Consider the following 11,040-nt stretch of genomic DNA (forward strand, 5'->3'; position numbering starts at 1 on the left):
GCACTTTTTCAGGACACCTGACCCTCAGGACTTTTTGTAATTGGGATAAGATCATAGCAGGCTTTCATATGAAGACACACAAGGCTGCAGTTGTTACTTCAGTAGCCATTTCACCAAAACTTATGGCTGGGACACTCAAAACCAAAGCAGAAACATCTTCATCAGGGGTGGAACAGATATGGAATGGTAGAACTTGGCTCCACCATGCTCTACTCTCAGTGATATTCCAGGAGAAACACTCTAAGACAGGAAGTACAAGGCTGGCACCAGAGTTCTAGGACTTTTAATCTGTCCCAAAATTGCTGAAGCAAAAATCATGATAAAACGTTCTGCTTTCCTTTACACCCCCCAACGCAAAAAAAAAAAAACAAAAAAACAAAAAAACAAACTCTGTAGGAAAAAAATGGTTTTGTACATGGGAAGAAACAATATAAATTCAAAACTTACAGATAAGGGTTAGCTCTATCACTCTTTAAAAAGTTTATACGAATATCCAGTCAACACCAACAGGGTTACCTCCCTTGAAATGTTATCTATACGGATTTCCAAGTAGACCACAGAGCTGTATACTGTCTTGGAATGTCCTCAGAAGGCTCTGTCATTGATCAGTTAACAGAGTAAAAACCCCAGAGTCCTTTCTTTCAAATGGAAGAGGGAGAGAAGGGATAGAAGAAACTATTCAAACTTCGTCTTCTTTCCTTGTGGCTTGTGGTCTCCTCCTCCTCCTCTGCCTCCTCGGAAGCCTCCTCGCCCTGCAGAAAAGCAAGGCATCATTAAACAGGCTCTAAAAGCCAGTCATCCCTCCCCAGCAGGGTGAGTAAGGACTTGGGGACTGATGCGGAAACATGGATCTGCAGGTTGGGAAGTGCATGGCCACGTAAACCAGTGAACACAGCAGGGTGGCCCTCCACGCTTCTTACCTCCAAAGCCTCCCCGGCCTCTGCCACCAAAGCCACCTCGGCCACCTCTGCCACCACCTCGGCCTCCAAAGCCACCTCTGCCTCCTCCTCGGCCACCAAAGCCACCTTCACCCTTAGGTTTGGCCCAGTCCAAAGTGACTTTGTTTCCATCGATTTCACCATCTTCCATGGCCTCCTTGGCAGCTTTGGCATCTTCCTCGCTGTTGAAGTCTACAAAACCAAACCTAAAACACCAAATGAAATTGCCTGTTATAAAGCACACATATGCCAAGTTTAATCTCACATGTTTCATAGCGATCCCATAAGCCTTAAACTGAGAAGACCCAGGTGAGAGCACTTCCCTACAGAAAGCTGAAACAGAATGTCTCACAAAACAGCTGAATAGGCCTCTGTGAAGACAGAAGGCAACAACGCTAGCTCCGTGAATTATCTCTTCTTCTCGTGCGAATCCTCAACTGTCACTGATTGACAGAAAGGAGCTCAGTGAGAAGACTCAAGGTGGGAGAGCCGCACATTTCCTGCCTCTTACCCTTTGGAGGATCCAGTCTCCCGGTCAGTGACTATCCTTGCTCGAATAGAGCCATCAAACGACTCTTTTAACGTCTCTTCTGTGGTATCCTCAGAGAGACCTTTGACAAAGAGAGTTTTGGATGGCTCTGGGAAATAAAAATAAAAACTGTATCAGTCACAATCCATGAAAACACTGGATTTACGTTACAGTCTAGCATCTGACTACTGGCTAAGAATGCTTCCCTTAGCAAATGCTAGCCTTTCAACTTAAGAGTGTCTATATGAGAAAAAGCAGGTTAAAGCAACTTGGGTCAATTAATGCTTAATTCAGCAAACGGTTTGGACCAAATTCCACATAATGTTTACACTGATCACCAGAGCAGTTAAGAATCTTTTTATGGAAAACAGAAGCAGCAGCAACCCAAATAAGTGACAGCAGTCCTAAAATAGGCAGCTATAAACACAAGACAGTGAACCACAGGGCAATGTGCTGCTCAGTGTTGACTTAGCTGGATCAGAACTTGACTATCTAGAGGAATTTTCTTGAGATTTCATCAGTTACTTCTCAGATAATCAGTCATCATATCCAGTATCATTTACTCAGCAGCAACAGAAAGAAGCAAATGTTCTTCTGTAGATCTCAGGACCCAACCACAAATTCCTGTTAACAAAGTGACTTACGGCTTCTTGCATTAGGTGATCCCCTGGGTCCTTGCAACTCCAGTCTGATGGCTCTGCCCTCAATTTCCCTTTTATTACATGAATTTAAAGCTTCTTTAGCATCTTCAAATGAAGCAAATTCTATAAATGCATACCTGAGGATTAAGTCAATACTTAGAGTAAGTTACTAAGCACATGACTCTGCTGCTGCCACCAAGCCTTTTTCCTCAAGCAAATCCTTAAACAATGCAGCTTCTGCTAAATGTGAGAACATGATTTCACTTCCACAAGACAACTCTTAAAAAGCCTGTTAACTGGTGACATAAATATACTTTACCCTTTAGATTTGCCATTTTGGTTCTGGGGCACCTTGATATGAGTTGCCTTCTCAAATACTTCCTGAAGAGTTTCTTCCGTTGCACTATAGGAGAGATTGCTTAAAACCAGGGTTTTTGATTCACCTATAAATAAAGAGATGTCAAGTTAAGACTCTGAAGCAGTACATCCCAACTTAAGTCACAGTTGTACCGTGTTCTCCAAGAACTTCTGTGCTTCAGAGAGGTAACACACCAATGTTAATATAGGTGGAATCCTACTTGCTGCTGCTAAGTCGCTTCAGTTATGTCCGACTGTGCAACCCCATAGACAAGCAGCCCAGCAGGCTCCCCTGTCCCTGGAATTCTCCAGGCAAGAACACTGGAGTGGGTTGCCATTTCCTTCTCCAATGCATGAAAGTGAAGTGAAAGTTGCTCAGTCATGTCCAACTCTTCGCGATCCCATGGATTACAGCCTACCAAGCTCCTCTGTCCATGGGATTTTCCAGGCAAGAGTACTGGAGTGGGGTGCCATTGCCTTCTCCATCCTACTTGCTACTCAACATCAAATACCTGTTAAGTACTTACATGCTGGTTCCTTCCATTCCTACTGTGCAGATGTGCAAGCTGACTATAGCCCTGTGTCTTCCTAGAACAATATTCTAATTTAAATGCACACAATCTAAGTTCTTTACAGTATAAAACATACAAAGGAAGCTAGATTTATCTATGTTCTAGCACAAATATTTCATATAGCTCTCATTCAAGACAATTACAAATAGACGTATAGCATGCTGATATACATCCAGTTTATCCACTATATAAAGTACAAAGATGCAAAGGATTTCTTTTCTCTCCTAAATTTCAGAACCCAGAAGGAAACTTAAAATTCTTACCACTCCAAGTGCTGTTCTTTCCACCTCTATGGTCTTGACTTTGACCTTTCTCTCCGGTGTAGTACAGAGAAATGGATCGCCCATCTATCTCTGTTCCCTGCTTTTCTTCCAAGGTTTTTTCTGCATCAGCTTCTGTCTTAAATTCAATATAAGCAATCCTACAATAGGGGGAAAAAAAGTAAAGAACTCACTTGGTTTTAAAAACCATATTAATTCTCTCTTAATCTCAGCAATATGACTATTTCAGACAAGTAAAATAAAAATGCCGTTTTATACTAATTGAAATGGTCAAGGTTTCTGCCATTTTCCACTTTTCAACTAAAACTTTCCTCCCACTACAGAAAGCTTACCCGATACTTCTAGAAAGCTAGGCCTTAGGTAGTACTTTTATGTTAGTTTATAATAAAATTATTCTGAATTAGGTACATTATCCTCACTGTACAGATAGGAAACTGAGGTTATAGAATAATTTGCCCAAAATCACAAACATAGGAACGTTAAATAAACATTTCTTCTATAAATTAAAGTGCATTAATTTTAATGAAATATTTCAGTAGACACAAAACATACCCTTTACTCTTTCCATCCTTGCTGACTAATCTGATCTCCACAGCATCTTCAAACACTTCTTTTAATTCATCCTGAGTAACTTTGTAAGGCAGATTTTTAGCCAGAAGTGTTCTTGCATCTCGATCTAGATTTAAAAAAAAAAAACATAAAAATGAACTGAATGGCTTAAAAGACCCTTCTTGTCCCAAAGATCAAAGACTGACCAATGTACAAGTTCTTGCTAAAATTTTTATGGACTTTTCTGGTAGTCCAGTGGTGAAGACTGAGCTCCTAATGCAGGAGCACAGGTTTGATCCTTGGTTGGGGAATTAAGACCCTGCTTGCAACAGGGCACAACCAAAAAAATTATAATTTTTAGATTTCATAATGTAAAAGGCACTCTATTATATATTATGGAGATACAGCAATGGAAAAACAAACTGTTTTCACAGCTGACAGCTAACTATGTGCTGAACACTTAAAAAGAGAGCTAAATATCATATGCTATGTATATAAAGTGTTCAGTATGTTTTAACTTAACAGACTATGGGAAAAAATACTGTAGATAATTCCCTCATGGTCCAATGGTTGGGGCTCTTGTGCTTCCACTGCTGCATGGGGCACGGTTTGATTCCTGGTCAGGGAACTAGGATTTCATAAGGTATACAATGCAGGTGCCCCAAATAAAAAGGTGATGAACACACACTTGAAAAGTGACAAGTGTCTAGAAAAGGGTAAAAGATGCAGAGAGAGTAGTTAAGAGATCTGCTCTAGTCCAGTGAGGAAAAGACTATTAATTTAGATATACTGAACCAATTATTTTTTAAGTCTAGCAAGCACTGCCAAGCACTGATGTAAACATTTAACATTCAAATTCATTTAATCTTCAACATATGAGGAAGCCAAAAGAAAAAGGTTAAACTACTTACCCCAGCTTGTCTACATTAGATACATAGCTATGAACAAGCTATCAGTATCAGCGTTACCTAAAGCTTTACATACCTTTCTTACTGTCTTTTCCCTTTGGTTTTTCTAGTTTAATTTCATTGCCAAAGACTTTTAAACCAGTGAGTTCCAAGGCTTTTTCCAGGTCTTCGGCAGATTCAAAATCCACATAGCCAAACTTCCTTTAAAGTGAAGAGACAAAAATTTTAAAAATTACAGGTCAGGAGGTGGTGGGACAAACCCACAAAAGTCACAACTACCAAGTACTCTGGACAAGCAGTAACACTAACATAATAGTGCAAACCAAGATTAAGAAGCACCTGTACTATTAACAAAATTAAGTTAAGCCCTTTAAGATGGGGCTACAGAACAAGGTCTATAAGTATCAAGACCTAATGATGCAAGTTCATCTCTGAGATCTTCATTAGCTACACTGCTGCTTAACAACTAATAGCACATGATAAAAGAACCTATTTAAGCACTAAGAGAATCCTGTTTAAAAGCATTCACTATTATGGCTTTTCAGGTCTAAGAAATGTTTAGTTTGTGTAATATCAAAAATTAAGGGGAATTATGAAAATTTCAATTTGGGGGTTTCACAATTTGATAATCAGATTATTTAATTCAATAATATCTAATTTTTGAAGACTTTTAGATATTCTTGTTTAAGAATAATGAGCTACGGTCCTAAAATTGAAAGGAAAAAGCAATAGCAGACCCACAAACAATGTGTGATGTTATGACACAGGCCCCCTATACTTACCTAGACACACCAATTCTGACATCAACAACAGCAAGATCATTTTTAGCAAAAAGATCACTGATACCCGTTTTCAATTCAGGAGCAGATTTATTGAAGTTCAGATTTCCAACAAAGAGATTGAAAGATGTAGTTGGTTCTGTGCCTATACAAAAATTTTCTCAAATTAGTCAATTTTCCAGTATACTTAAATATTAATCAAATTATTTCTGTACACAGCACATCAGCACATTGAAATATAACATCAGGTTTCAGTATTAAGTCCCTTTATTGTTCATCACTTGTGCTATGTGGTATCATTTCCCAATCCCCCAATTCTCTAAGTTACCTTCCACTTTTTGTTTCTTGGCTTCAGGAGCTGCTTTTTGTTTGGCCATTTCCTTCTTTCGTTTTCCAGGTGCTTCTTTGACAGGCTCTGGACAAGAGTTCAAACAATCTATGTCATCCACAAGCGTCATCCACACATACTCAAGTACCTCCTTTTAAACAAAACTCATATCAATGTACTTGAGAATCCAACTCATTACCTTCTTCCTCTTCCTCCTCTTCCTCCTCCTCCTCTTCCTCCTCATCGTCGTCATCGTCTTCATCATCGTCATCCTCTTCCTCCTCCTCTTCATCATCATCATCATCATCATCCTCTTCATCTTCATCTTCAGCAGTGCTCTTAGCCTTCACAGGAACAGCTTTTACTGGAGCTTTCTTTCCTTTGGCTGGTACAATCTCCATAGGTTCTTCTTCAGAGTCTGAAAGAGAAACCACCTAGTCAAAAACTGAGTTCTATCCCAGTTCATGAAGACCTAAAGGAAAATAAATGTAATCTTATTCATGCCACTGTGCTTAGAGCTATGATAAGTAAAACACAGAATAAGCTGTTTGAAGCATTTTACTCAGGAGCAGCTATAGTCTGTGGGGTTGCAAAGCATAGAAAGGACTCAGCAACACAAGCAGGCAATCTTTCATGGGTCCCAATCTAGTGCATCACAATCAGCCCAGAGAATCCCTGGGATGATTCTTATCTAACCCCCCAGGTTTTCAGTAATATGTAGTTCTACCACCCGCACCTCATCCCTAATGTACCTTGCAAACAGGAGTCCAGGAACTACCAATACAATGCCTTACCATCTTCGTCCTCCTCATCCTCCTCATCCTCCTCCTCCTCCTCATCGTCGTCATCATCGTCATCCTCGTCATCCTCATCATCTGTGGCAGGAGCAGCACCAAAAGCAGCAGCTGCCTTCCTCACTGCTGGCTCATCCTCCTCTTCATCATCATCGTCTTCCTCTTCACTGTCATCTTCATCTTCTTCATCACTGTCTTCCTTCTTGGCATTCTTGCCGTTCTTTGCTCCCTTGCCTGGGGTGGCTGCTCCCTTCTTACCAGAGGTTGCTACCACTGCTTTGCCTGGGGTGGCTCCCTTTTTGCCAGGTGTAACCACTGCTTTGGCAGGTGTAACTGTCTTCTTGGCTGGCATAGCTGCTGCCTTTTTGCCAGGGGTGACAACTGCTTTCTTTGCTGGTGTGGCAACTGCAACCTTTTTTGTTGGGGAAACCACCATCTTCTTTGCTGGAGTTGTGGCAGCCTTCTTGCCTTTTTTCTGAGGGATAACAACCTTTAAGAATAAACAAAAAACAACATAAGCTTGTTTTCAAACTCAAAGAGTTGTCCTATAAATGAATGCTCAACTCTAGCACTGCCTCAGTTCACCACCACATGCACCAGATGTGAACAAGTTAAAAGGTAGGGTCAAATTAACATGTTCTGTACACTTGAAGTCACAGTCTTAATCTTGCATGAAACTCTAACACAGACCCTGAAAATAGACTAGATGCCACTGCATGGGCTTAGACAAAGTTTTAAAACTTAATTTTAAGCCTCTATAGTTTTCACATCTGAAAATAACTGTTGTTCAGTCACTAAATCACATCCAACTCTGGACTGCAGCCAGCCGTCCCTGTCCTCACCATCTCCTGGAGTTTGCTCAAATCCACGTCCACTGGGTCAGTGATGTTACCTAACCATCTCATCCTCTTCTGTCTGCCCTATTCTCCTTTTGCCATCAACCTTTCCCAGCATCAGGGTCTTTTCCACTGAGTTGGCTCTTTATACACTGCTTTAAGGATTATGACTTGACACATAAAGCCTTAACACATAGAGAAGACAACCTGTTAAATGTTATTAAGTCATTTGGGGCTCTCACAGTGGGTGGAGGTAGGAAGTTCAATGAATGCTCATTCTTAGAACCAAAGAGAAAATGAACATCAAAAAAGGCCAGTGGGATAATCAATAGTGGCAAAGTTAGTAAAGACCACATTAGCTTGATAAAAACCATCACTTGTCTATATTTAAAGTTAGACTCAAAACTACTTTTTGTTAACTATTGGTTTTATCAGGTAACATGTGCCAAAATAAAACCTTCATTAAATTCTAAATAAGAAATATGAACAAATAAAGCAATGAGTCTTCTTTACAGTGAATCAACAGTAGCTGGGAGTTCTAAATAAGTGCTAATACAATGAAAGGCGGCAACTCTCAATCCACACCACTGTAACAGTGATTAGTATTATCAAACTCATACAGGGTAACAGAGACCAACTGATCCTACTGGGAAGCTAGAAGAATCTGATAAGGCTAACCTCAGACCTGAATATAATGCTCAGAGCTGCCATTCGCAGGACAGTTAACTGTCCACCCTGTTTATCTGGTATGTAGAACTCACTGTTTATCTGGTATGTGGAATTAACATGTTGAAAGTGGAAAACTAGTGATTTACTACAATATATCACACCAAGCCCTGCAGAAGGTGTGCACGCATGTGCATGCACATACACACACCTACAGATCTTTGCTCTCAAGTTCATTCAAATATTCTTGTGCCATCATGACAGGTCAATACAACTTTGTGAAATGCTCGACCATTACAACAGGTCCTATGTGAATTAACAGAATCCTGGTTTTTCTGCCAATATTTTCAGACATCCAATACCACCTGCTTTAAGTCTCCATTTTGTAGTTTAAGGCAATTCAACATTGAACTATATACAATTACCTCTTCTCCACTGCTCTCATCGTCTTCATCTTCTGACATTTCCTCATCTTCACTATCTTCTTCTACCTCCTTTGGGGGAGGAGCCATTTTCTTGGAGTCACCTTGATTTTTACCGGCCTAAAACAGACGTGACACATTACACCCTCCCTCATTTCAAGCCATTCTTCATAGCAAAACGGCACTAATGTCCCTTAGAACTCCCTCTTCATACTGTTAACTACAATTTACATAAAAATTATCCTTCATACCAATGTTAACACAGGGCTTCCCAGGTGGCGCTAGTGATAAAAGAACCCGGCTGTAGGAAACATAAGAGACGGAGGTTCAAACCCTGGATCGGGAAGATCCCCTGGAGGGTATGGCAACCCACTCCAGTATTCTTGCCTAGAGAATTCCATGGACAGAGAAGCCTGACGGGCTACAGTCCATGGAGTCGCAAAGAAATGGATACGACCAAAGCGACTTAGCACTCAATTTCCTACGTATTTTCTCTCAAGTTCTTTAAAAAAAAAAAAAAAAAACTTCTGCTTTGGATAAAAAGGCTACTCTTTTCTTGCTACGTTCTTTAAGCACACCCCTTTTTAAAAATTACACCTCCAACCCGAATCGAACCTTGCTTCACCGCACCGTTTCTCAATGCGGACTACAACTGGACCAATGTAACTGCCAACAATTCGAGGCCCTTCACGTGAGGAAAACCACCATGAAAAAGCCTTTGAGGTAAACTGTGGCACCAAATCCCACCACCCTATTCTGAAGGCAGGTTTAAAAAAAAAAAAACAAACACGTCTAACCCGTAGTCTTCTATTAAGACTTCCTTTCCCAGGTTACCAACCCCGCCCCTTTCAGCCCTGGAACGGCCACGTGGGACAAGTCGCAGGCCACCACGTGCGCGCAGCCTGGCGCAGAAAGCATGCGGCAGGGCCTCCTACCGGAGCCCCGCTCCCGTCCACCCGCCCCGCTCCCGTCCACCCGCCCCGCTCCCGTCCACCCACCCCGCTGGACCGGGACCGGAGACGAGGTGCACCGCCGCCCTCCCCACAAGGCCAGGTCCCTCCGCAGGCCGCCGGCCCTACACGGCACGGCCCACGTGGCGAGCCCCGCGCCGTGGCACGTGCGTCAGGAGGCGGGGCCCCGCTCCGGCCCGTCGCAGGAGTTTCGCCTCATCAGTCCGAGGCCCTTCTCCCCCTCCCCGCTCCCAGCCCTGAAGTCCTTCCCCGCCGCATTCACTACCAGCGCGGCACCTGCCGAAGCTCTTCACTTCGCTACGAAGCAGCTAAAAACGCGAGACCTCCCAGCTAATCGCGCGAGACTTCCCACAGCATGGCGCCCTCGAACGCGCCCGGGACGGCGCGCAGGCCCTCCTCCTGGCGGCGCAGGGCGCGCGCTCCTCGAAAAACGGGCCTTGATGTCCGTGCTCGCGCGGGCAAGGCCTCTTACCTTTGCGAGCTTTACCATGATGGCGGCTTATGACGGCGGAGTGTGTGGCGAGCGAGTGGCGCAGACGAGTCCAGAGGAACCTAAGCACCGTCGATGGCGGCCGCTAATCCCTGAGCGCGTACGCTTGGCTGCCAGCTAGCGCTCGAGACTGAGGCGAAAGACTGAGCCTGCCCAGTAATCGCCTCTGGAAAGGCGACGACGGCACCCTCGTGACTCCGCCTCGACCAACCAGATTTCGCGTCCCTCTCATGAGCCAATCGCGAGCCTCTAGCTGAGAACGGCGCGGGGCGGGGCGCGGGCCGGAGTGGGCGGGCCGACGCGGCCAAGGAAGGGGGAGGGGATTCGTGGCGGCGGCCTGGGGCGGGACTCGCTTTGTGCAAAGCCAGCTCTGATTGGGCTATTGGCGCGCGGTATCCGGAGTGCCCATCCACGGCCCGCGCTCTCGGCGCCTGCGCTTTGGGACGGACATTTTGGCGCCGCGTGTTCCTTAACTCCCGGGCGGTGGATACCAGTTGTCTCTGATTTTTCAGTCAGGGAGGGTGTTGTCTGCCTCGGAGGGCTTGGGTTTCCTGAGAGGCTTCACGGGCGGCCCCGGCCCACATTCTACACAAAGCCTCCTGGAGGCAGTGCAGAAAAGAGTTTGTCCGGTTTCCTCTCTAAAGAGCCCAAGACTTTCGGGAATTCAGACTCCACCACGTTGAGCGCCCACCTTAGTTCCCCCTGCTAATGAACCGCGCCAGAAAGTACCCCTGTCTGCTGATGATTCCCCCGGTGCCCCATCTCAGAAACTGCCTCCTGAGAACTGCTGATACAGACAATCTAGTATGTGAGGTTTACAGTGAGCAGCGCACAAATAATATTTAATCTCAAGAAACCTCATGTGCTAGGTATTTTTCACAGTAGGCAACACCCTGGTGGTCACGGGATAACTGCGGGCTGAGGAGAACTTGGTCAGGCCAACCACAAAGCAGGGCCTTTGACCACTTAAAAGTTCCCT

At 43.9% G+C, this 11,040-nt stretch overlaps 1 protein-coding gene and 3 non-coding genes across 4 annotated transcripts; all 4 read right to left on the bottom strand.

Moving 5' to 3' along the window:
* Window positions 1-267: 267 nt before the first annotated feature.
* On the bottom strand, window positions 268-10,248 carry NCL (nucleolin). The gene is made up of 14 exons (XM_019978518.2): window positions 10,044-10,248; window positions 8,604-8,720; window positions 6,677-7,166; window positions 6,082-6,300; window positions 5,883-5,969; window positions 5,558-5,699; window positions 4,852-4,976; window positions 3,871-3,994; window positions 3,301-3,458; window positions 2,428-2,551; window positions 2,112-2,245; window positions 1,450-1,576; window positions 921-1,144; window positions 268-752 (listed from the first exon to the last, which is right to left on the bottom strand). The coding sequence occupies exons 1-14, from the start codon at window positions 10,059-10,061 to the stop codon at window positions 676-678; spliced, it is 2,166 nt and encodes a 721-aa protein (XP_019834077.2). The 5' UTR covers window positions 10,062-10,248; the 3' UTR covers window positions 268-675.
* LOC139179100 (small nucleolar RNA SNORA75) lies at window positions 1,280-1,413 on the bottom strand. Its single transcript, XR_011563506.1, has one exon. It is a non-coding gene; the product is annotated as a small nucleolar RNA SNORA75 (small nucleolar RNA).
* Window positions 1,940-2,019, bottom strand: LOC139179128 (small nucleolar RNA SNORD20). Its single transcript, XR_011563552.1, has one exon. It is a non-coding gene; the product is annotated as a small nucleolar RNA SNORD20 (small nucleolar RNA).
* Window positions 5,773-5,842, bottom strand: LOC139179117 (small nucleolar RNA SNORD82). Its single transcript, XR_011563526.1, has one exon. It is a non-coding gene; the product is annotated as a small nucleolar RNA SNORD82 (small nucleolar RNA).
* Window positions 10,249-11,040: the final 792 nt, after the last annotated feature.

The sequence above is a fragment of the Bos indicus genome, chromosome 2 (genome assembly GCF_029378745.1).
Source record: "Bos indicus isolate NIAB-ARS_2022 breed Sahiwal x Tharparkar chromosome 2, NIAB-ARS_B.indTharparkar_mat_pri_1.0, whole genome shotgun sequence".
In the NCBI taxonomy this organism is placed as follows: Eukaryota; Metazoa; Chordata; class Mammalia; order Artiodactyla; family Bovidae; genus Bos; species Bos indicus.